General features: G+C 41.4%; 1 protein-coding gene and 1 long non-coding RNA gene across 3 annotated transcripts in view; one reads left to right on the top strand and one right to left on the bottom strand.

Annotated features, from left to right (window-relative positions):
- The window catches only part of LOC6631151 (cytotoxic granule associated RNA binding protein TIA1), an 86,035-nt gene extending 72,553 nt beyond the window's left edge, over positions 1-13,482 (bottom strand). For both annotated transcript variants that reach the window (XM_032438997.2, XM_002054469.4), the window contains exons 1-2: positions 13,378-13,482; positions 11,763-12,649 (exon numbers count right to left, since the gene is read on the bottom strand). In XM_032438997.2, coding sequence (XP_032294888.1) covers positions 11,763-12,048 — 286 coding nt within the window. In that variant the 5' untranslated portion in view covers positions 12,049-12,649; positions 13,378-13,482. The remainder of the gene's footprint in view (positions 1-11,762; positions 12,650-13,377) is intronic.
- LOC26531212 (uncharacterized) overlaps positions 1-22,113 on the top strand; it is a 252,619-nt gene that overhangs the window by 109,423 nt on the left and 121,083 nt on the right. The gene's annotated exons all lie outside the window — the stretch shown is intronic.

Here is a 22,113-nt window from a genome sequence, read left to right as displayed (position 1 = left end):
TACTGAAAACTTTATTTTGACATATTGTGGAAACATGCAATGGGAAGGCTGGCATAGAGTGAATCTGAAACTGAAACACTTGTCAACGCAAATGTCTCAACTTGAGCGTCAAGCTCCCCTCTACACCGACCGGGCGTTGTAGCAATATCTCTGCTTTCTATGGCCAGGGCAATGCGCACAATTTCAAGAATGTCGCCGTGGACAAGGGAAGACATTCAAGCGGGATGAGCAAATGGGAAACGGGACGAAATACAAATGGCAGGCGAAACGGAACCAAAACAGGCAAAGAAATGCCAAAACATTTAATGTAAACGGTTTGTCGACAAATGTCAAATGACCAGTCGTTGGCCAACGAATTGGGCCGAAAGCAAAACACAGAAAAGGCGCGTCGATGCTGCGAAGGTCAGCACAAATAGAGACAAAGCCAAAGTAAGATGCGACGACGTAAACACCTCAAATTAATTCGATTTTATGCTCCACTCAACGGCGAAGGTAAGCAACTAGCCAACTGGCCAACTGGTAAACTGGCCAGCCGGACAGTTGGCCTGGCTAAGCAGATTAAGCAACAAAATCAATGACAATTTGCTTGACCAACGCGACGCATTAGGGCACAAAGCATCCTCAGCCAGCTAACAAGTTCATTTCATTACGATTACGAAAATGGTCTAATTAATTGTTAATGAGATCCTCAATGTCGTCAAAGCCAATTGTGTCTATAATCCCACGACCCTTGCAATTGATGGTTCAGTGGCCAACTTCAAAGTGCGATATAATTACACATTTTTGAAATATATAAATATAAAAATGAAGCCATACTGAAGCAAAGACAAAGGGAAGATAGGGGCTTACCTGCAATTAAATGGGCAGAAAATAAACATTAAATGTTATTTAAAAATAGCTGTGCACAGCAAGGCACACAAGGTTTCATTAACCGCATTCAGGAGGCATTAAAAATGACGACGGGATATCAATTTTCTCCTGCTTTTCTCCCATACACAGAGACAGAGAGAACTGCAGTGAGAGAGGGAGAGAAAGCAAGAGAGACAGACAGAGAAAGTGAACGCTTGGTGTTTGGTAAATAGAAAAATATGAAGCACGAAAATTAAAAAGTCTGCCAGCGCCAGGTCATTAAAATGAAAATCTTGCAACGGCATCGAAAGTAGAGAAATTCCCCAGCGGACGCCTCGTTCGCTGCTTTCTTGCAACATTATGATCAACATCAACACACATACACCCATACACACACACACACACACCCACACACACACACACACACACATGTATGTATGTGTTCGTGTGTGTGCTGAAATAATTTTTATGATTATTTCTTCCTTCCGCTGGCTTTTATGCTCCTCTGCTCCCCTCGGCCCCTGCCGCAGCTGCTTAAAGTATGTGTGCGCATTTGGCAGCACCGTTTCTGGTGCGCTTTTCTATTTTCTCGGGCGCAATTTAAGTGCGCCGCTGTCGCTGCCACTGCCGCAGCCGCAGCCGCGGCCAGAGCCACAGCCAAACAGCTTCTGTCCCAACGCTGGCTCAGACCAGATAAGCACAGTGGAAATAAGCATTATGTTCGTTGAGCAGCGACCATTGCAGTGATCCACCGAGCATTAGCAATGAGCGACCCATTGTGCCGGGCTGAACACAGCACCTGACTCAAAAGCGGACTGTGAACTGTTATTAAAGTAGTTACATAAAGAACAATGGTTGCCAGATACTTGTGAGAGTTAATGTACACAGAGGAATTCTAATAAGTATATCAGTAAAATAATTGTCTGAAACCTGGAGTCTTTATTAAAAATATTATTTAGCCTACGAGTAACGCATTTGCCTTATTTAAAAAACGCTAAACACAAATGTATACAATGAGTATTTAAGTATCTCCGATTACAATATTCATTATTCAATTTTATACCACGGTGCCACGTTTTTTCTTAGCTGTGCCTTTTTGTTGTTTTTGCTTCCCTACTGACTACGATATGGAATTTCTCGGATTAAATGTTATGTTGGCATTATATTTCTTTCTCTTAACGCCCACCAATGTCTGCCATGGCCATGTCCGTGTACATTAATATATAGTATGTGTGTGTTTGTGTGTGTTTTGGTTACAGTAAGTAACGCATGCTGTGTCTTAATGTCTTCTTCATGGTCTCTAGCTCTGCTGGCAATGTGGTTGCTGTTTTTTTTTTTTATTTTTTTCTTGCTGTTGTTGTTATATTCCGGCTGTTCGCGTCTTTGCTGCACTAATAGTAGCTGCGGCAGCCACACAAAAGTGTGCTTTGACTTTTTGGAGCGGCAAAAATAGAGCAGAGAGTTAAGTAAATAATGCCAACACATGTAATACATCAAGCCAGGGTGTGTGCGAATGTGTGTGTGTGTGTGCGGGTGTAGGTTTCGTGCTGCTGTTTATTTATGATTCGTTTGGTGGGCAGGTCCTTTCAGCGCCATTGTAGTCAGTTTGTATTGCCCATTCGGAGACGCGCGTTTGCATTTCGAGGGTATTTATATATTATTTTGACAGGCGAGCAGATATTTCATTTAATTTAATTTCATTCTGCTGCACACGCAGGGAAAAGCACAAGCAGCTAAGCAAGAAAAGCCCCAGTAGCGTACAGGGATCCAAGTGCATAGAAAAGAAAATATAATAATATTAAAGCATTTTTTGCGACATAGAACTAAGCACTTGTAAATCCCCACAGAGGATGTGCCGTCAAGTTAGTCTCAAACACAAACACACACACATATACTGACACACAGGCACACACACACTCGCACTCACACTCTGAGGCGTGTGTCGTGCTCGTTGCACTTATCCTCAAGCAAACACTAGCAAGAGCTCCCCCGCCTGGATCGGGTGTGGGTTTGTGTGTGTGGACAAACTCATAGGAACTTATGCATAAGTGACATTAAGAAAAAGCTCTTCAAATGCAAGAAGAGAAACACTTTGGCAGGACGCCGCCTGCGCTGCCGCTATGGAAAATGGGAAAAACCGAGCAAAGTAAAACTTTTGCCAGCTGAAAGCTAAAAAAAACCGAAAGAAAATAAGGCAAGCCAACCAAATGAACGCAAAGTTTCGGCGCTCGTCGTCGTCAACGGAATTAGGGATATGCCAGCGTCCCCGTTTTCATGCAGCCAAGGATATGCAATCATCATGCGGATTTCCATAAGCAGGCGGCAGCCAACAGCGTACAGCGAGCGAGCTGTGAGTCGAAGGCAAATAGAAAATCAAGCCAGGGCAGCAGCATACGGAATGAAAGTGTAAAGAAGCCCAGGCAGGAAGTGCATGTGGTATACAAATGTACATAAAGAAAGCGAGACAGATATATAGAGGGAGAGTGAGAGAGTGAAAGAGAGAGGGAGACGATGAGAAGGAGAAGGTGACTTTGTGCGAGTGGAAGGGAGATAGCTGCGTACGTTCTTTTGGTAAGCTGCTGTGCGTTGCTGGCTTAGCTCAATTTCCCTTTTGGAGCACAATTTCAAACTATTTCCAATGGCATTTCCGGCAACGTTTTGACTTTGTCCAAATGTTTGTGTATCCTTCTGGTGGCGACCTCTGCCACGCCCTGTACAAAAATTGATAAGTTCCCTTTGCGTAGCTATTGACACAAGTACAAATCTATCTTCCATCGACTCTTCTGTGTGACGCCAAGTGTTTTTGCCGCTGTGTTAAATTTGCTCTTTGAACGGCAGCGGGCACTTGAAAAGCTTGCATCGAAAGTGTCACCCGTTGGGCATGTACCAAAGCTAGAAATTGATTCCTGTCAAGGGATAAAACGAAATAGCCCTGCACTGCTGTTTATAATTACATGATTCTGCCGTTAAAAAAAAAGCGAATAAATGCTGCGAGGGAAAACTCTTTTGCAATTGATAAGCTCATTCAGAGCGAGCTGTTGAGAAATGGATCCATTTGAAATCCAACGATAATTTTCTTCTCCGTTTTCCTTGACATTCTTTCTCAGAATTTTTCAATGCACTCGGTTTATAATTATGACTACATTTACTTTGCAAAATTATCTGCGTAACCTTGTGAAATTAAATTCAATTCAACTCTTATGTTCGTCTCTTGCAAACACAAGTAACAATAATCGCTTGAATTTTGTTTGGATAAGAGCAGAAGTAAATTGCCGGCAGATCATTATCGGAGCGATGGCGGTCTACTAAACAATAAATGTAAAATAGAGATAAACCTTTATTTTATTCCTCATCAAGAGAAAATTAAGTAATCTGCATTTTCAATTGACATTCATAACTATTTTCGCTTTAAGAGCGAAAAGGAAGAATTCCAACAAAATAATAGGGGTAGTCTCCTGCTTGTTTCTCTACTTCTTGCGTAAGTGGGTAGTTATAAACTAGAAGTTTTTATCTTCTTTCTATTTTAAAACTATTAGTTGTATCTTTCTAATAAATCAAATAACTTGTAACTGTTTCGTACTTTCGACCTTTAAATTTCTGGTCGAGATATATCGTTGGTTTTTTCCCACGCCTTCAAGGGCTGGCACTCAATGCATATAAAATGTGACATATACAAAAAGGAACGTCTATTCGGTACGCCGAACAATATACCCTTGCAAAAGAATTGTAAAGTTTGTTATTTTATAGAGAGAGCTATAGAGCTATATGAAAGCATAGTCCGATGCAGATATGATAGGGCTTACGTATGTGTAGCATGACAGAACTCAGTTTGGATAAGATATCATGAGAGCAAAAACATTTTATAGAACAGTTTAATTATTGTCCGATCGTTTTCATGAAAGCTATATGATATAGAAGTCAGATGCTCATAACATTTTTCTTATATGAAGGAAGCACACTATGCTAAGCTTAATGAAGATTTAATCACAAACGTTTTTCTTGCGACCCATATTCTTTATGATAGCTACTTAAGCTAAGCTATTTGTCTTATCCGGCCAGTTTCGACATATGTGCAACAGATAGATGTAAAGCTTTTAAGCTGAGGACACTTTTGCATACAGCTCGGCTGTTAATGCTGATCAAGAATATGGGTTGGAAATGTATCCTACTATGAGTCACACAATACCATCTACACGGTGGCAACAATGGAAACGCGCTTTTTTTGGCTACTCACGAGCGGGCTGCAACAACGCCAGCATACTCATCCTGCCAAATACTGCAATTATTGTGCATTTCACAGGCAAGCATTTTATCTGCAGCAATTGGCAGCAATTAGCGACCGCATACAGCCAACACACACTCATACACGCATACGAATACTGAGACACTGTCGCTGTTTATTGATTCATTGATTGGATTTGTGTGAACCATTTTGAAGCACCAAATTTTGCAGCCATTTACTTGTAGTTTTTGCAGCTGCCCTCTGGCTGCCTTCGCCAGTCCACGCCCAAGCCACCGACCACGCCCACGCCACTGTTACCGCCTCCGCCAACCGCTCGGCCTGTTGACCTATGGGTTGTACTTGTTTTTTTTTTTTTTCAGTGAGTTGCCTTTTTGCAGTGTTTGTTTTTTGTTTGTTTACTTTATTTTTTGTCGAGCTTCGGACTGTTTGTTTTGCGTTGCTTTAACGCTATTTTTTTTGTACATTTGGCTTCTCTTGTTTCGCCTGACTTTGGCAGCATCAGCCTCAGTCTCAGACTCGGCCGCAGGTCATCCCCGCAACCACCCCCTCTCAGCTATGTTGGTTTTTTTTGGGCCGTAAATTTATGCTAACAGTTCTCCATTGAAAATGCATAAATTTATGTGTTTACACTATGTGCTGGGCAGGGGGCTGGGGCAGTCGCACATGTGTTTACTTAGCACTTTTTATGGCCTGCGTCCACGTCCGTGGCAGGACACTCCATAGTCCATAGTCCATAGTCCATGGTCTATGGTCCATAGTCGCATAGTCCGTAGTCTATCGTCCATATTGCATGTTTTATTTACCTACTCTCTGTTTTTATTTCGAATTATATTTTATTTTCTTATTTATTTTTGTTGGCTGCTGTTTGCTTTATTTAGGATGGGGGCTGAGCTGCTGCCTCCTGAAACTATTTGGATTTTCATAAATTATTATTTGCATAAAATTGTTGTATGCATTTCTGCTGGCTGTTGCGCGTTTTGTTGATGCTGTAAAATGTAACAACATCAGCCCATTAAATTCCGCTTACGATTAAACAGGTTTTTTTTATCGTATACAATCGAGAGATCCGGTACGCCCACTGCTCTAAAATTCCATCAGGGCGAGTCAAATGACTTTATGGTAAAACCAAGAAAAGGCATAAAAACACAAACGAGAAAAAAATGTAAACAAAAAGGTTTAAGTAAGAAACTGCACACGTAGCCGCCGCCACCGCTGCCGCTGCCGCTGCCGCTGCCGCTGCCGCTGCCGCTGCCGATGCTGCTGCCGATGCTGCTGCTGTGGCCGATGCATTAAAACGTGCCAAAGTCAACGGCAAAAGCATCGGACCGGGGGCCACTAGTCTGGGGCTGGGACATAAATGCGAAATAAATGGCATTTGAATGGCAGGCGACACTCAAAATCGATACAAACAGTTCAAGGAGAGAGCTGGCCGGGCAACGCAAGAGTACAAAATGTAAATGGAATCCAACTCTCAAATGTTATGTTTGCTATATGGACAGCAGTAAAAGAGATGGCCATTTAAGATGGCCCGGCCTGTCTCTCGAGCCGGTCTCAATTCAATGCAGAGCACGTCGTTGTGTCGTTGTTGTGCCATGAAATGGATGCCCAACTCAAGTGGTCACCCTTTTTGGCGTTAATGAAAAATGCATGAAATTTAAATTGTGCCAAAGTGTTGACCGGGCCGACACAAATACACACAGACATAGCAACTAGGTAGGCTCGCGGGCGAGCCCTTTTGTGGGTGGTCGGTGCCAGCAGTCAAGAGATCTGTAAATCGACACTTTTATTGGGGGCCAACTGCGGCACAAGGATAACCGACAGACAAAGAACGATGAATACAGCGACGCCGCTGTCAAATGTCTGAATTTTGAAAATTGAGCGCATGCTGGCTGTGAAAAACATTTTGCAGGCAGCCAAATGTCGATGGCGCGATTTTGAGCCTCATTTTCTATGCGAATGCGATTGCCAAATGTCAACCGAATTGGACAATAAAATGTTAACTTTTCATCTGCGAAAGAAAAAAGCGAACAATTGGCATTTGTCAGGCACAGATATTATAAAATATGAAAAATAAAAAGCTGCGCTGACAAATTACGTTTTATTTTCCGGAATTCAATAGAGATAAATGTGAACGAAATTGTTTTCGATAGTTAGTTAGTGGTTGGTGGAGAAAAAACACATATTTAAAACAAATTTTAATGATAAATAAAAAAATGGCATGAAAAAAACATTTAAATTAGAGTGAAATAGTAAGAATTCTTTCCTTTAAAAAATCAAAAAATAACTAAAAAAGCTGGAATAGTTACGATTCCTGATATTTCGTGTAAGATAACTTATGAACACAATCTGTAAATTTGTATGTATGTTTTTTTCAGCTATTGACAGCGTTTAACACCAGAACTGGGATTTCTTTTCCTGAGAGAAAAAAGGTATGAATGACCCCAATACTATATGTAAATATGTTCTACTAGCTTACCTAAGGTTTCACTTTTAAGCAATACCACTTTACTTTAGAGCAGCAACTTTAAGTTAACATTTATCGCAACTCAATCAGCTCTATTCTTTACTCTGCATCAAGTGCTTAGTTCGAACAGAATTGATTGTGTTTCTTTAAGCAGAGCTGGTCTAAAACATCCGCTTTAAATACTCGCACACACAAAGTCAGTGCAGCTCGATGTGAGTTTAAGGCAAGCCAAGGTTGTTGCCACGCCCATCGCAGCAGTATATCGTCTCTAGCCCACCAGCACCTTTTTTACGCGTTTTCATTTGGCCAACGTAGGAAATATCTTGCCCACGGGGCGTATTAAAATCAATTCATTTAATTTTGATCAAAGCGAAATAAATCTTTGCGCTTTTTGCTTAATTTCCTTCTCTTCGTTTGCTATTTGTGTTGCCACTGCCGCCAATGTTCGTGTTGTTGTTGTTGTTGTCGAGTAAAGCGAGCGAAATGAGGAAAATCCACAACAACGGCAGTGAGTAATTTGGCCTCAGTTCCATGGCTTACAACGCGGGACGAGTGGAAAGTTGTTGGCTCGTTGCTGGCTGTAAAACGCAGAGTAAGACAGAAAGCGCAAATAACAGAGAAATACCGTAAGCGAAATGAGAAATCATTAGTAAGTAAAAAGCTTTTACACACAAACGCACGCTCACTTAAATACACACACATACACTCACACACAAACACACACACACACACACACACACAGAAGATAAAGACACACGAACTGAACGCCAGCGTGTAAAGTTTTCCTTTTCTTCTACTTATCGATGCCAGCTACGGCAACTGAATTAATTTTTCAATTCGCCAAACGAATTCATTGACTTTTTGTATTCGCCTGGCAGTCCTTTCCTTACACATACATAGTTTCACACACACTGGCAAGCTCACACACATTTCGACAGTCGCACACAGGCAGCACGTTCGCCAGGGTATTAAAATCCCTTAAACAGATTTCATTTCGAACGCTTTGCGGTCGATAAATGCATTTCACTTTAGTGGTTTTTACACCCACTCACTCACACATACACACATACATACACGTACACTCAGGCGAGCGCATCAAGCCACACGCATGCATATGTGTGTCTGTAGTTATGTATCACATTTAGCATTGCATACTTTTTGGCTGCTGTTGCCATTTCGCTTTGCCCCTTGCTGTTCTCAACGCTTTTCCAATGATTTGCTGGCAAATTACGTTTAGGTGCTGCTCGGTGTTTCCCCTGCCCCAATTGACTTAGTCTGTTTTCTTTTTGCTGCTCCTGTTTTTCTTGCCCGCTTTTCGCGCAGTGCAGAGCACAAAATTTTCCAAATTCATTTCCAAATCAAACATGCATCTGTGTGTTAAGACTGTCATTCTGTTTGTGAACCTAAATATGTACGTGTGTTCGCGTGTTGCTGTGTGTGTGAGACAAGTGTTGCCAACCAATTTAAAAGTTTTGCTGTCGCCGCCTCCAGCGGCTAAGCGAAAGTGAAGCACCAGCCTTCCCTTCAGTTGTTCACGCCGTTTCGCATGCTGTCTAAGAAACACAACCAAGTGCAGCGCGCAGCATGCGATGCTGTTGCGGATTACAGTAAACAACGACTAAGAAGGTTTGTCTGTCTCACCAAAAAAATTAACAAAATCACCCCTTCTTTTATCAAATATATATTTATTTATATTTACTATCTAAAATTCAATTTTAAAACAATATTAAAGTTAATTCCAAGCTATTCTGAATTAAAGAACGACAACAAAAATATACATTGTGTCTTCTATATTTTATTTTAGCGTTTTTTAATTTTTAGCCTTAAAAATGCGATTTATAATAATAATTTAACAAAACTCAAGAGAGAATATTTTGTGGATTATAAGGTATTTTACTGTACGTTCTAGTTTTTGGAATTGTTGTTGTTTTTGTCGGTTAGTGTCTCTTTCTTTACTCAGCAACGGTGGCACTTGTTGGCTTGGCTTGGCTCCTGCTGCCATCTGCCACCTGCTACCTGCCACCTGCCACCTGCCACTACTTGCGGCAGCAACACTTCAAATCTTGCAGTTTGTTTTTGCCGCGTCGCATAGGTGTAACTGCTGTCTGACAGTGTTGGTCTTAGTGTGTCGGTGTATGTGTGTCTCTGTGTAAGTGTATATGCTTGCAAGTGCCGCTCGAAAGTTCATGCACCGTATACTGCGGTGCATATATGTATAAGCTGTATGCATGTATATGTGTTTGTATAAATTTAAATGGTCGTGTATGTTTGCGCGGGTTGGCCACAGTTTCAGTTTCGCAGCTGCTTGGCTCGGTTTGGCTGCTGTGACCTGTGCTTTGGGTGGTGGCAAGCATATTTGAATTGGAAATGTGCAGCACGCTTAATTTTCAATTTGCAATCATTCGGACCCAACGCTTGTGCAGTGCTAATCAATGCCAGTTGAGTTTTTGCAGTGCTGCTAATTAGCGCTGAAGTGTGGCTCATTGCAAAGTCAATTGTCGTCCGCTCAGGACGATGTGCGTTCTTTGTGGCAAAAATAGATATGGCCTGCTTTACAATCCCGCCAAGTTCTATAATATCCGACCAGGCGTACACAGACACTTCACTTTCCTGTTTAGCTTTTTGTAGTTGCATTTCTTATTTATGCCTTGTGTTGTCTAACAATTTTCTCACACTTTTCAAGCTCATCAACAACGCCTTCGTAAGGGAAACTTCCCAGACTCAAGTGTGGAAATTTTCTCTTTTTTGCCATAATTAAATTCATTTTCAAGTTGCTTTCGCCTCGCTTTTGGCTGAGCGAGACAAGCTTACTAATACACACAGGCTTTTCACTATTTTAACTATACATTTTCCATTTTTCATTTTCATTACAGTCTTAAGTCGACAGCACACCCCTGCCCCACACCTCACACACCATTCCTCATGCCAGGCGTTGCCAACGTTTCATTTTCATGCAGCTTCCTGAGCCGTTGTTTCCGGTCTTGTGCCTGAGCTGTGTCTAGTTGTGTACTCGTATAGTTTTTGCCATTAGCAACCTCAGTCAGGACGTGGCGAGGGAACAGGAATTGGCCAAAGCAATTGAAGCCACCCTCACCTACTCTCTCTTTCTCTATCTCTGTCTCACTCTGTCTCTCTTCTCCAGCGCTTTGTTATCAAGTTTTGGTTTAAGTTGTTTTTAAGTTGTAAATCTCCTCGTTTTGTGCAATTTCCCCTGCCCAACACTCGACACCAAAAATAATTCATCTCTAGGCTCGAGGCTTGAGCCTGCTCACTGCGAGTATTAAATTGTAAATTTGTGGTTGGGAATATGAAAATTGTAACTGATATTTATGCTTGTAATGCCAACGTTTGACATTTAGGCCCGTCTGCCATGCCGTATTTGGTATACGGTATTCCGTATTCCGTATTTCATATTCCGGACTGTGGCCTGTCCAGAATAATTCATTTGAGAAATGCGTGTGCAATTTTTGTAATTTCCATGGCATGCCATATATACGAATATACGATATACAAATTTGAGCATTCGGATTACATTTCCACAAAAATACAACACAATAAGAACTGAAAGTGTCTGTTAAAATTATGACTTATTGGAATTTGCTCAGCTCAGTCTCAGCCTGTTCCGACTGCGTCTATGCCTGTGGCCCTGGCATAAAGTGTAATTGAATGTGTTGCTTGGTTCCCCCAACTTTTAAATCATTGCTCGGAGGTTGCCCTGGTTGCATACAAATTTCCTATAAATTACTTTTTATTACGGCATCGCTTGACGGGTATTCTAATTTTGTCACAGAACATGTAACAAATTGAAGCAGACACTTTTGATTTGAGCGCATCTGTCTGTTTATATTAACTTCAAATTCCCTTCTCTATAAAACTTGCAAGAGCAGTTACTTTTGTGAATAGTAGTTATATCAGAGTGTCATAGACACGACTGGTTGAGTTTTTGTTTTTATTTTTATTTTTCGCAATATATCTCAAATAACTCCAATCGCAAGTTAAATTATGCGAACAAGATTTAATATATGACATTCAGAACTATCTAAAGCTATTTGAGTCTTAGCAATGCGAATTAGGCTGAGTTCTATTGTTTTGCGAATAAACATTGTTAAGTTTCAGATACTTTATGAAAACACAATGTACTTATCTAAATAAGTTTGTAACAATCATGGCTTCCATTTATTTTTATTTATTTCACAAATAACTTACCTGGCTTGGAGTTGCTGCCAACGACTTGCTGTTGATGTTGCTGCTGTGCATTTGACTGTTGCTGCTGCAGCTGCTGTTGCTGCTGCTGGGCATGTTGCTGCTGACCATTGTGCTGCAGATGGGCAGCTGTCACGGATTGCTGTTGCTGAGCGGCAGCCGCTGCTGCTGCAGCGGGATGTATGGCAAGCAGTTTCGTTTCTGGCGGCTTGTGGGGGCCCATCGTGATCTGCGGTGCCCCCATGGCTATAGTCGGGGCGGGCATCATTAGGGTCGACATGGCCAGCATAATTTGCGAGTGAATTTTGGTGGTTTGCTAGCTGCTGTTGTTGTGGCAATGCTTGTGGCCAATTGTTTTCTCGCTTTGTGCTTTGTTTCTATTGATTTGTTGACCTCGTCGCTGTGTCCTGTGTCCGTGTTCGTGTCCTTTGCTGCAGTTGCTGAACTCTGTGCCAAAGGTCGTGCGTTAGCCTTTGTCGCCGCCGCCTTCGTCTCACATATATGACTTGGACTCGCTCTAACTGGCTCCCGGCTATGTTATATGGCGCTGGATGTGTGTATGTGTGTGTGGCTGTGTGTCAGTATGAGTGTAAACTTATGAAATATGCTCGCCGCTCTGTGCAACTTTTCTCCGTATATTTTCACTTTTCGTACTGTGGCTTCGTCTGTGCCCCTGGAAGACCCCTCCCTTATGTACTCGATGCTGTGGGTGTTGTTTTTATTATTTTTATAATTTTTGCTCGCTTTTCTTTTACTTCTTGCTTATGTGTTTGTTCAACCGGAAATTCACGAACACGAGCGCACTTGGCTTGTAATATTTTTTTATTTTTTTTTGTGTTTTTCGGCTGTCCTTGCCGCCGTCTCCTTGTCTTTCGTTACGTTACATTCGACTGTGGATATGGGATATGGGCTTATATATTTGCTTGCCTGCCTGGCAGTAATCGCAAATTATTTTGCTCGTTGCTTATCGTTTTGCTATTGTTGCTGTTGTTGTTTTTGTTGCTTTGTCTGCAGCAGCGGAAATTATAAATATTGCTGTCATATGTGTGCCAGACAGCCAAAGAGACGAGGACTACTTCAATTTCAATGTTTCGCATAACAAACAATAACAAAAAAAAAATCATTATACAGCCGACAAGTCTCAGCTCAATGTCGCTTGTAAATTTTTTAGCAGTAGCAAGAGCAACAACAACAACTGCGCACAGTTTGCAAATTATTTTGCTGGCTGCTGGCTCTGATGAGTTTGCAGTGAACTTTAGAAGTCACTGAATGTCAGTGACTGCAAACAAAAATAGAACGAAGCAGCAGCAAATAACATCAACAAACATCGGTTCAACTTTAATGAATGTCGCCCAAGTTAGTAGCTTAAAAATGCGTGAAATTGTTTACAGTCTGTCTTAAAGCTGGGAATCTCTCACTAAATTCTAGTAGAGTCGAAGGAACTGCACTGAATACATTGCAGATCCTAGAGCCACAGATCGCTTTGAAAATAAAAAATAAAATATCTTTCGCTCAGTATTAAGTAGGTGCTTTTATATAAATAAAACGTGAATAATTCACAGGCAGGCTTCCGGCTAAGACAAATGTCCTATCATATAATAATATCAATTATCATTACTTTTAAATGCTGCTCTGATCTGTTTCGAGTAACGCACGAATCAAGAGACGAGCGCAACGCACACACACTCTTTATATATCTATACGACTGTTCGACTTTACGACTATATCGTCGCTGGCTACTCCAAACAACAGAATCAACTCAAAGCGTACGGTTCGGGTTCGTTCTAGACCGTTGGGCGACGCTTTTCTTACTGAACGTCAGCAGCACACGCATTGGCCAAATTGAAAAGCGCTGCCGCTGCTGCGACGACGACGACGACAATGACGACGACGACGACGACGACGACGACGAAGGCGGCGGCGCCGCTATCCTGGCCAGGATATGCCAGGCGGACAACCGCTGCTACCGCTGCCAGCGAACGATCCGCGTAGGCAGTGGATGCAACGACGGCACCGATGAGCACGACGACGATGAGGACGACAGCAGCGAGGACGACGGGATGCGTTTCCCTACATTTCTCTCTGACGAGGCGCTACGAGCTATGGCGGAATATATATGGTCGAGAACGGGGAAGAGAACGAGCATGAGGAACCGACGCTGCCAATTGCCAGAGTCCCATTATTTGCATCGCCTAAGCGAGCGAGCCCCCGTGTAACGCGCTCGTTCATGAAATATTCACGAATTGCTCGCTCTCATTCTCACCAGTGCCGCCGCGAGCTGCGCTGCTCTTCTCTCCTCATCGTCAGTTCCTATTGCTGTCGTCGTCCTCGTTGTTGTCGTCGTCGTTCTCGTTCTCGTTCGTGGCTGCCGTTGCGCTCCCGAAGCCTTATACAGTATGCCGTTTCTATCTGTGTGTGTGTGTGTGTGTGTCACTCGTCTGTGCTACTTCGTCCTTTTTGCCACTCAAATTCCACTGTCCAAAATCGATTCGACCCACTGCGCCGAATCGCTGCCCAGTTGAGCGCAAAAACCACTTACACGTTGATATAAATTTGAAATCTTAAAATTCTTTCTTATTTACAGAATTATATAGTTGCATATTAATATTATAAATTATTTGCAATAATTAACAATAATAACATACAATATTTATTGTATTTATTAGATGAGTAATATTCATTTCGATTCGTAATATTCTTGATTTTTCGTGGCACTTGCCTTTTGAGGCATCATCGAAAATTATTTTCTGGCCAGACACAAGAATTTCCCTGTATTTTTATGTCCAAATATTACAAACTGTTATACTGTACATCCACAGTCAAATTGCACAAAAGCACTTAAAAACGATTTCAAGCATAAATTAATTGAGGAAAAATCCGTTGTAAAAATTAAAACAAGTAAGAGGTCCTAGTCGGGACCTCTTCTTCCAACATCAAATGCATATATACATTCTATTTTAGAAGCTATATGTCAAGCTCGGGGACTCTAGCTCTTATTATTTAGCAAAATTGCCCAAAAACAGGATATCGATATCGATTTTAATCGATTGCTTGGAAACGGAGTAAGTTATCGATTATCGGAAACAAACTCGATCTGCGCAGGAACTAGGAGCACCCACCTACATCTTAAATTTCAAGTCTATAGCTCTTATATGTTCAGAGATCCTTGCGTTCATACATACGGACGCACGGACGGACGGACGGACGGACATACAGACAGACATGGCTAGATCGACTCGGCTATTGATGCTGATCAAGAATATATATACTTTATGGGGACGGAGATGCTTCCTTTTGCCTGTTACATACATTTGGATTTTGCACAAATACAATATACCCTTGTACCCATTTTTGATGGGTTCAGGGTATAAAAATTTTTTAAATGCAAGCAAAAGGTCTCTTTTAAATGAATTGAAAACATACATTTCCGAAGACCACAACGAAATACTTAATTCCATTTTTGCAGAATTTTTTAAATTTAATGTTGTCCTATGAATAAAGACATACATATTCTACTTAGGAAAACTGGAAGACCCAAAAAGATCTTTTACAAAAAATACGTCATTTTATAGATTTATTTATAGCTCCTGTGACAGATATGTGACAGCAAACCTCTGATGAATCAATCTTTCGGGAAAATATATACTTATATATATGTGTATATAAATATATATACTTATATATATAGATATATAATAGCGATTAGTGCATATATTTCATTAATTACATGCAGTTAATTGTCTGTCTTGTTTTAAGCAAATTGCTTTTATGTTTGGTTAAAATAATTAAACATAAATCTACAACGAAAACACAGGCTAGTCCAAGTAAAGTCAACAATATAAAATGATAGATTTATAATCTAACCAGTAATGTTTTTTTAGGAAACGAGAAGAGGTGTTCGAAAAGTAAATTATTCTGTATGTGTAAGTATAAAAAGGGCAATGATATGATTAATATGGATTCTTATCGTTTACTGATAAACCGGGAAGGGCTGACATTGCCAGATTGACTCGACTGTTAGTAATACAGAATTTTATTTTACATGAATCGAAAACTAGAACCCTTAACTGGAGTAGTTGAAGCCAGCAAGAACCAATCAGCCTTGCACGGAAAGTTCGGTTATTCAAAGCGTGGAGCTAATGCAGTTCATTTTCTGTCGAAGCTCGATTGACAAAAATACTAATTAATTGACCTATTGTTTAGTTTAATGACAGCGAATGTGAAATTCGAAGAACAGGTAGGCAAATGAAAGGCATTCAATTTTTGGCCAAATAAAAGTGCAGCTTACCGAATGCACCTGGGCGCGTTTATGTTAATGCTAATCAGAGCTGAGCGAACTGTTGCAAAAATTGTAACATGGCAACCACAAGCCTGCGAGTCAAAAAGTGAGCACCAGTCATTATCTGCATTTTGAGGTCATAATTAGTGAGAAGCAGGACCAGAGTGTGGGCTTGTAAGGTGAACTTCTGTTCACAAAACGAACACCGCAATGACAGCCCTCACATTCTGTTATTGTTTTTGTTGTTATTGTTGTTGTCAGTGTGCTTTTGGCATTGGGGCAGCGACGGTGGCGGCGGTAATGAGCGTTAAGGTAGCAAATTGCAGAATGCATTGGTCGTCATGTAGTTGAGAAAGAGCGTTAGAATAAAAAAAGCAAAATTACATAATTGCATGCAATTTAGCATGCGACATTATCATTGTTCTGGTTAGCATAAGAATCAGAGCATACAAACGCATACATACACACACACACACGCACACACAAGTGCGCTTGCTTGCTTGAAAATGTGCAAAACCGAACGGCAGGAGCTGCTTCTGGAGACTTGCTGAAAAGGGTGAAGCAGTCAGGAGTCCATTGGCTGCGTGTTGCATGTGTTTTAATGCAAGAGCGGTGACAGCAGCAGCAACGGCAAAGGCAACGGCAACAACAAAAACATTAACAACAAGTGTGCATAATAACAAAAGTGACGTAAACAATGAGAGCCATGGAAGCCCTCGCGAGGCAAAGACGAGCCAAGGGCCATTTTTCTTTGCAGCCCGTAAGGACAGCTTCTTTGCATGTGTGTGCGTGTGTGCCACGACAATTGCCCTTTGAATTTTTAAAATCACTTTAAATGAAAACAAAAAGTGAATTCCCTGCCGCCCTTCTCCGCCTTTTGTCTTTTGTTTCTTGCACTGCGCTTGTTAGGTAAATCAGCGTCAAATTGGACTCGGCAGCGGCCGCGTCAGACGCAGCAGCAGCAACGACTCCAACAACAACAACAACAACAATAATAATAATAACAATAGCAGTCCTTACCACACTGGGCGAGAGTGCTGGGTGAGGCTAAAGTTATAACGTGCTTAAGCGTCTTTAACCAAAATGAGTCTAAAAATATTTTCACATAATTAAGTCTAAGCGTGTGTGTGTGTGTGTGTGTGTATGAATGGGTGGGACTTCTGTTTATTTGTGTGAAGACAAAACAATAGCGCATTGTTTATTATTCCTGTTGTTCTTGTGGCTGCGAGTTTCTGCTCGCATCTAAGCAGAAAATTAGGGCATTGTTTAAGCCAATTAGAGTATTAAGCGCATATGTGGCTTATAAGTAATACTCGTTGAGTGCATGACGACTTGGTGGTGGAAGGGAGACGGAGAATAGCTGTGCATAGTTCCCATTGATAGCATTCAAGGATGGGTCAAGGATATTATGTTGAAGAAGCTTTAAATACCTCCACTCAAAAGAGAATGCCTAACAAGAAGCGCTGGCCAAGCAGAATCGCGTTGGCCATTTGAAGTGCCTTGCAGTAAACTCTCAACGGATGGCAGTTACCGTGCACATTTAAGTAACCGGCAGAAAACAGTTTACATACTTTATGCAGGCAGCTTGAGGCTGCGGGTCAATAAATAAAGCCGATCCTAATATGCGTTCAATCAAGGAAACACATAATCCAGACGGGCTGTCCAACAACATACATAACCACTTGCAAGTGTCAAAGAGCCAAATAGTCAATTGCGGCAAAGGACTGGAAGACGGTCCCAAAAAGTCTTTTTCAGTCAAAGACAAAAGTCGTCCCGGCCCCCTCAAATGATGACAGCACAGACAGTAGACCTGGTCCTAATGACGATGCTTTAAACAGAAACACCGCAGCACCTTTCAGGCGACAGTTTTAAGCGCCACCCGAGACAATTTCATCCATCGATGGCGCACAGCACGGCTGGTCGGTTATGTACCAGTTATATCCGGAATGTGCAAATTTTCGGTTGCCTCCGGAGTCGCACTAAATAAATTGATGTCCACATGCTCAAGACGACCCAAAACACAAACAACAAGAGAGCACACACAAGCTCACAATACAGTAAAAACGAAATAAGTGAAATATTTATGCGCATTCTGGGGCGAGTGCCTCTTGGTTGGGTGCCGACTAATGGGGGTCACACTCGGCGCTTTAAATGTTTAAATAGGTGTGTCAGATAATGGGAGTACATAAGTACCCGACCAGGGAGTTCAGCTGCTTGATGAGCTTTAGCACAAGTATATACATACATATATAAATGGAGCAGCACGTGTCCACTCGCCTCGCATCCTCCCCCGCTCTCTGCCGGCCATTTGGGATTGTTGTAAATTGTTTGGACCAACATTTCAGGTTGCGGCCCGTTTTGGTGTTGTTTTCTTCTTTTATTCCACGCTCTTCTTCAGGCTGCAGTGCGACAATTTCATTTGCTGTTGCTACCAGCAGGCCGCCACAATTTGGCTTTTAACTTGGCTAACGATAATTTGTTTGGCAACTGCCGCCGACGTTATGTATTTTTATGCGCCTTTAATGAATATTAGAGAGATATGACCGGAGCTAACAACCGCTCGGCCCCAGGTTTTGGGTCCTAGGTTTTCACTTAGCTAATTCTAAATATTTCTTAATTAAAATATGATCTACCCGCAACAACTAAAAAAAAAAAAACACATTTTAAATACAACACAAATAAGCACAAAAACAAAGTCGAGAGCCGTAGTCGAGGAGGGCCAGACTAGCAAATACCCTGCAGCATCTTCTATCACACACGAAAGCACCTAAGATCGAAATTTCAAGCCTTTGGTTCATATAGATTCTATTATACCACTTAGAGCCATTTTTAATGGGCTAGCATATTTAAAACAAGGTGCTTAATCTACAACTTTAGCTTTTATCAATTAGAATACTTAGACGGCATTAAACATTCATATGTTACATTTTGAAACAACCAAAAATAACAAAATATCATATATTAATTGATGAAGAATTTACGCACCGAATGAAGTCAGAATTATTTTATTCGCTACATTGCATATTTTCCGCCGATAATTTAATACCTCGTGTAAATGAGAAAAAGGGAAAAAGACACTGGAGCACACACACAGCTAACAGTTGGGCAAAATAAACAGCATAAAATGCGCTAAAGCAAACAGCGGATTAACAATAAAATGTTATTTCGCATTACAAATTTAAATGAAGGATTTGGTTGGCGCTACAGAGAGATATACGCTCATCAATTTACACAGTCGTCCTCCCTTTTCGCTTGAAATTTGCTGCTCTGGAGATAATGATGCAACTCAATATCGAAGACATGGCTGGGCACTCCATTGCTTTTAATGAATTATAGCATTCGAATATGAGCGTGCTCTAGCCGGGATTTAATGTACCGCGAAATAACTTGAATAACTCCAATGATATATATACTAAAAAGTCTCGCTGTCGTGGATCCCATATATCGTTTCTTGACAGCTTAAGTAATAGATGTTTATACTGCCTGCTGCAAAGTGTGAATATTTAATATAAATAATTCAATTCAAATTTGAATGAGTTTTGCTTTAGCTCTCTTTTAGCCAGTCAGTAAAAATATAATGTGACTTACTAAACTGGAGAACCAAGTATTGGAATCAACGGTTTCCGCCAATGTAATGACTTTCTATAGATGCCCTCCTGAGTTGCATTCCTCTTTGGTGGAAATGGCGCTCAAATTTTATATAATAATATTTAAATAATGTATATATTTATTTCTTTTTCTTCTCTGTGTTGCATTGTTATTCCAAGGCGCCCAAAGCTAGCTGGTATATTCACAGTCCTTTTCTGGCTCCTTAATTGATCTTTCACTTTCAGTGATTTGAAATTTGTTGGCAAATTTATGGCACTGGAAATATTTTGGCATGCTGAGAGGGGGGAGACATAACAAACTGCAGCGGCAAAGGCAATAGACAGTGTCACAGTAACTGCACATAACTGTATAATTTATATTGGCCATTTTGCTTTGAGTCAGACACTCTTACAGGCACACACATACAGGGACACACACACAGGCACGCACACGCACTGACGCACACACTGGCAAAGTGCTTTTGCGACAAAGTAAATTGTAAAATGTCACCCATAAAGCGTAAATTGTAACAAAAAGCACTCGAGGCCACGCAGTGATTTAAATTTTTGTACTCTGTAGGCTCCGACTGTAAAATTATGTGTCCCTCGTTCGGGTTACTCTGGCGAAACGCGCAGCTGGCGCGGCGGTTTGGCCTACACGCCACTTGGCAGCACTGGCGACAACTTACGTACCCAGTACCCCGAAAGCAACTACAGAAAAGCGGCTCAATATCGTATAGGCGTGAGTTTATTAGTATGTGCATTCATGTGTGTGTGTGTGTGTGTGTGTGCTGTGTGCGTGCTCACAATTTACACAATTCATAATTCATGCAAAAATATTGTAGAATATACGCGTACAGTACATATAGTATATACATACATATTTATATATGTATATGTATATGTATATGGTGGTATATATACACGGACATTGGCGTTGCCGGAGCGCATAAATCTGTGCGTTTGCAGCCGCGATGGGCGCAGCTGCAGGCGGCAAGCGGCCAGCAGCAAGCGGGAAATCCTAAATGCAGCTGTAAATGGAAATTTAAATGTAACTGTATCTGTATCTATATGCATTCAAATACATTTGGGCTAACGTGCGTTTCTGTGTGTGCTCGATTTAATTGAGTTTTGGTATGCAAAACATTGGGCCAAAGTGACAAATTGATTATCAGTCGCTGCATAAGGCATGAGTACCTTAAATTGAATCGAAATAACATGCCGAATGTTCTGCTTTAAGCGAAATTCTGTTTTGTTCGTGTCGCGCTCTCTGGCATATTAAAAACGGAAACAATTTATTTTACGCACTATTGAACTTTAGAATGAATGATATTTCTTTACCGCAATTTGAAAAAATATTAAGTCTTTTTTTAGTTTTTTTTTTTTTTCGCAATAGCTGCTGCCGTTTGTCGTCCTTCGAAGTTGGTCTAGGACTTGCCTTATTCATGAATCTGCTCGGCAATGTCTGGGATTTTCTTTTATTTTATAGCTGCGGCGGTGTTTTTATATACATATATATATTTTTCTCATTTTTTGTTCTTCCACTCGACGACAATCAATTTTTCTTCATCACAAAATTGCATTCTTCAAACAGAAACTTGAGAGCAAGACAGTGAGAGAAACAAAAAGAGCGAGATGGCAATGGAAACACAAAAATTCACACTTTATTTATTTACGCTGGCTCTCTCAGTGAATAAAATCTTGTCTGGTCAGCTCGGACTTGGAGTTGTAAGCAACCTATGCTCGTTCCTTCCTCTTGTTGCAGGCTTTCTCTATGTTTTTGTATTCATTAATCAACTTTCAAATCTTGCCACAACAAATGGCACACGTTGGCCAACGGGCGGGGGGCAGCGGACTGGGTGTTTTACCAAAGAGTGGATCGCCGCGTGCAGTGGGGGCACTTAGCACTAATTTGCGGTATCTGTGCCGCTGCTACTGCCGGTGATGTTCTCCCACAATTGCAACAAGCAGCGACAACCTGCAAATCCCAACTAGCGAGCCCCACATGAGGAATTCCATCACTCACTGTGAGCAGTTAGCGGCTGCAGATTTCATTTGTTTCAGTGTTAGCCAGTGCGTGAATTGTTTGAAGCTGGTTAATGTCTGAAGGGACTCCTGCCGACTGACAGCTTGGTTGTTGGGGTACTTAAGGCTCTTTCTCTCGCACTCAGCGAGTCATTAACAACCGGAGATGAGTTTGGTTTAATGCGGTTGCCGTTCACAAATGGAATTTTTTAGTGGCCCCGGCTCAGACCCAGGCCTAAGCAAATGGCGAGCAGTCAAAATCCCATCACCCAAAGCAACAACAACTCTTGTAGGATTTGGACAACGGAAGTCACTCGATGTATGTGAGAGTACATGCCTGCCAGTCGAGTTGGTGTGTGCGTGTGTGCGGAAGATCTAAGTATGTCAGTAAAATATCTGCATTCCGCATATTAAATACTGCTTTGCCATTATAAGATAGTCTCAAAGCCAATGCTCTTTTGCA

The sequence above is a fragment of the Drosophila virilis genome, chromosome 2 (genome assembly GCF_030788295.1).
Source record: "Drosophila virilis strain 15010-1051.87 chromosome 2, Dvir_AGI_RSII-ME, whole genome shotgun sequence".
Lineage (NCBI taxonomy): Eukaryota > Metazoa > Arthropoda > Insecta > Diptera > Drosophilidae > Drosophila > Drosophila virilis.
This window is presented reverse-complemented; position numbering and strand designations above follow the sequence as displayed.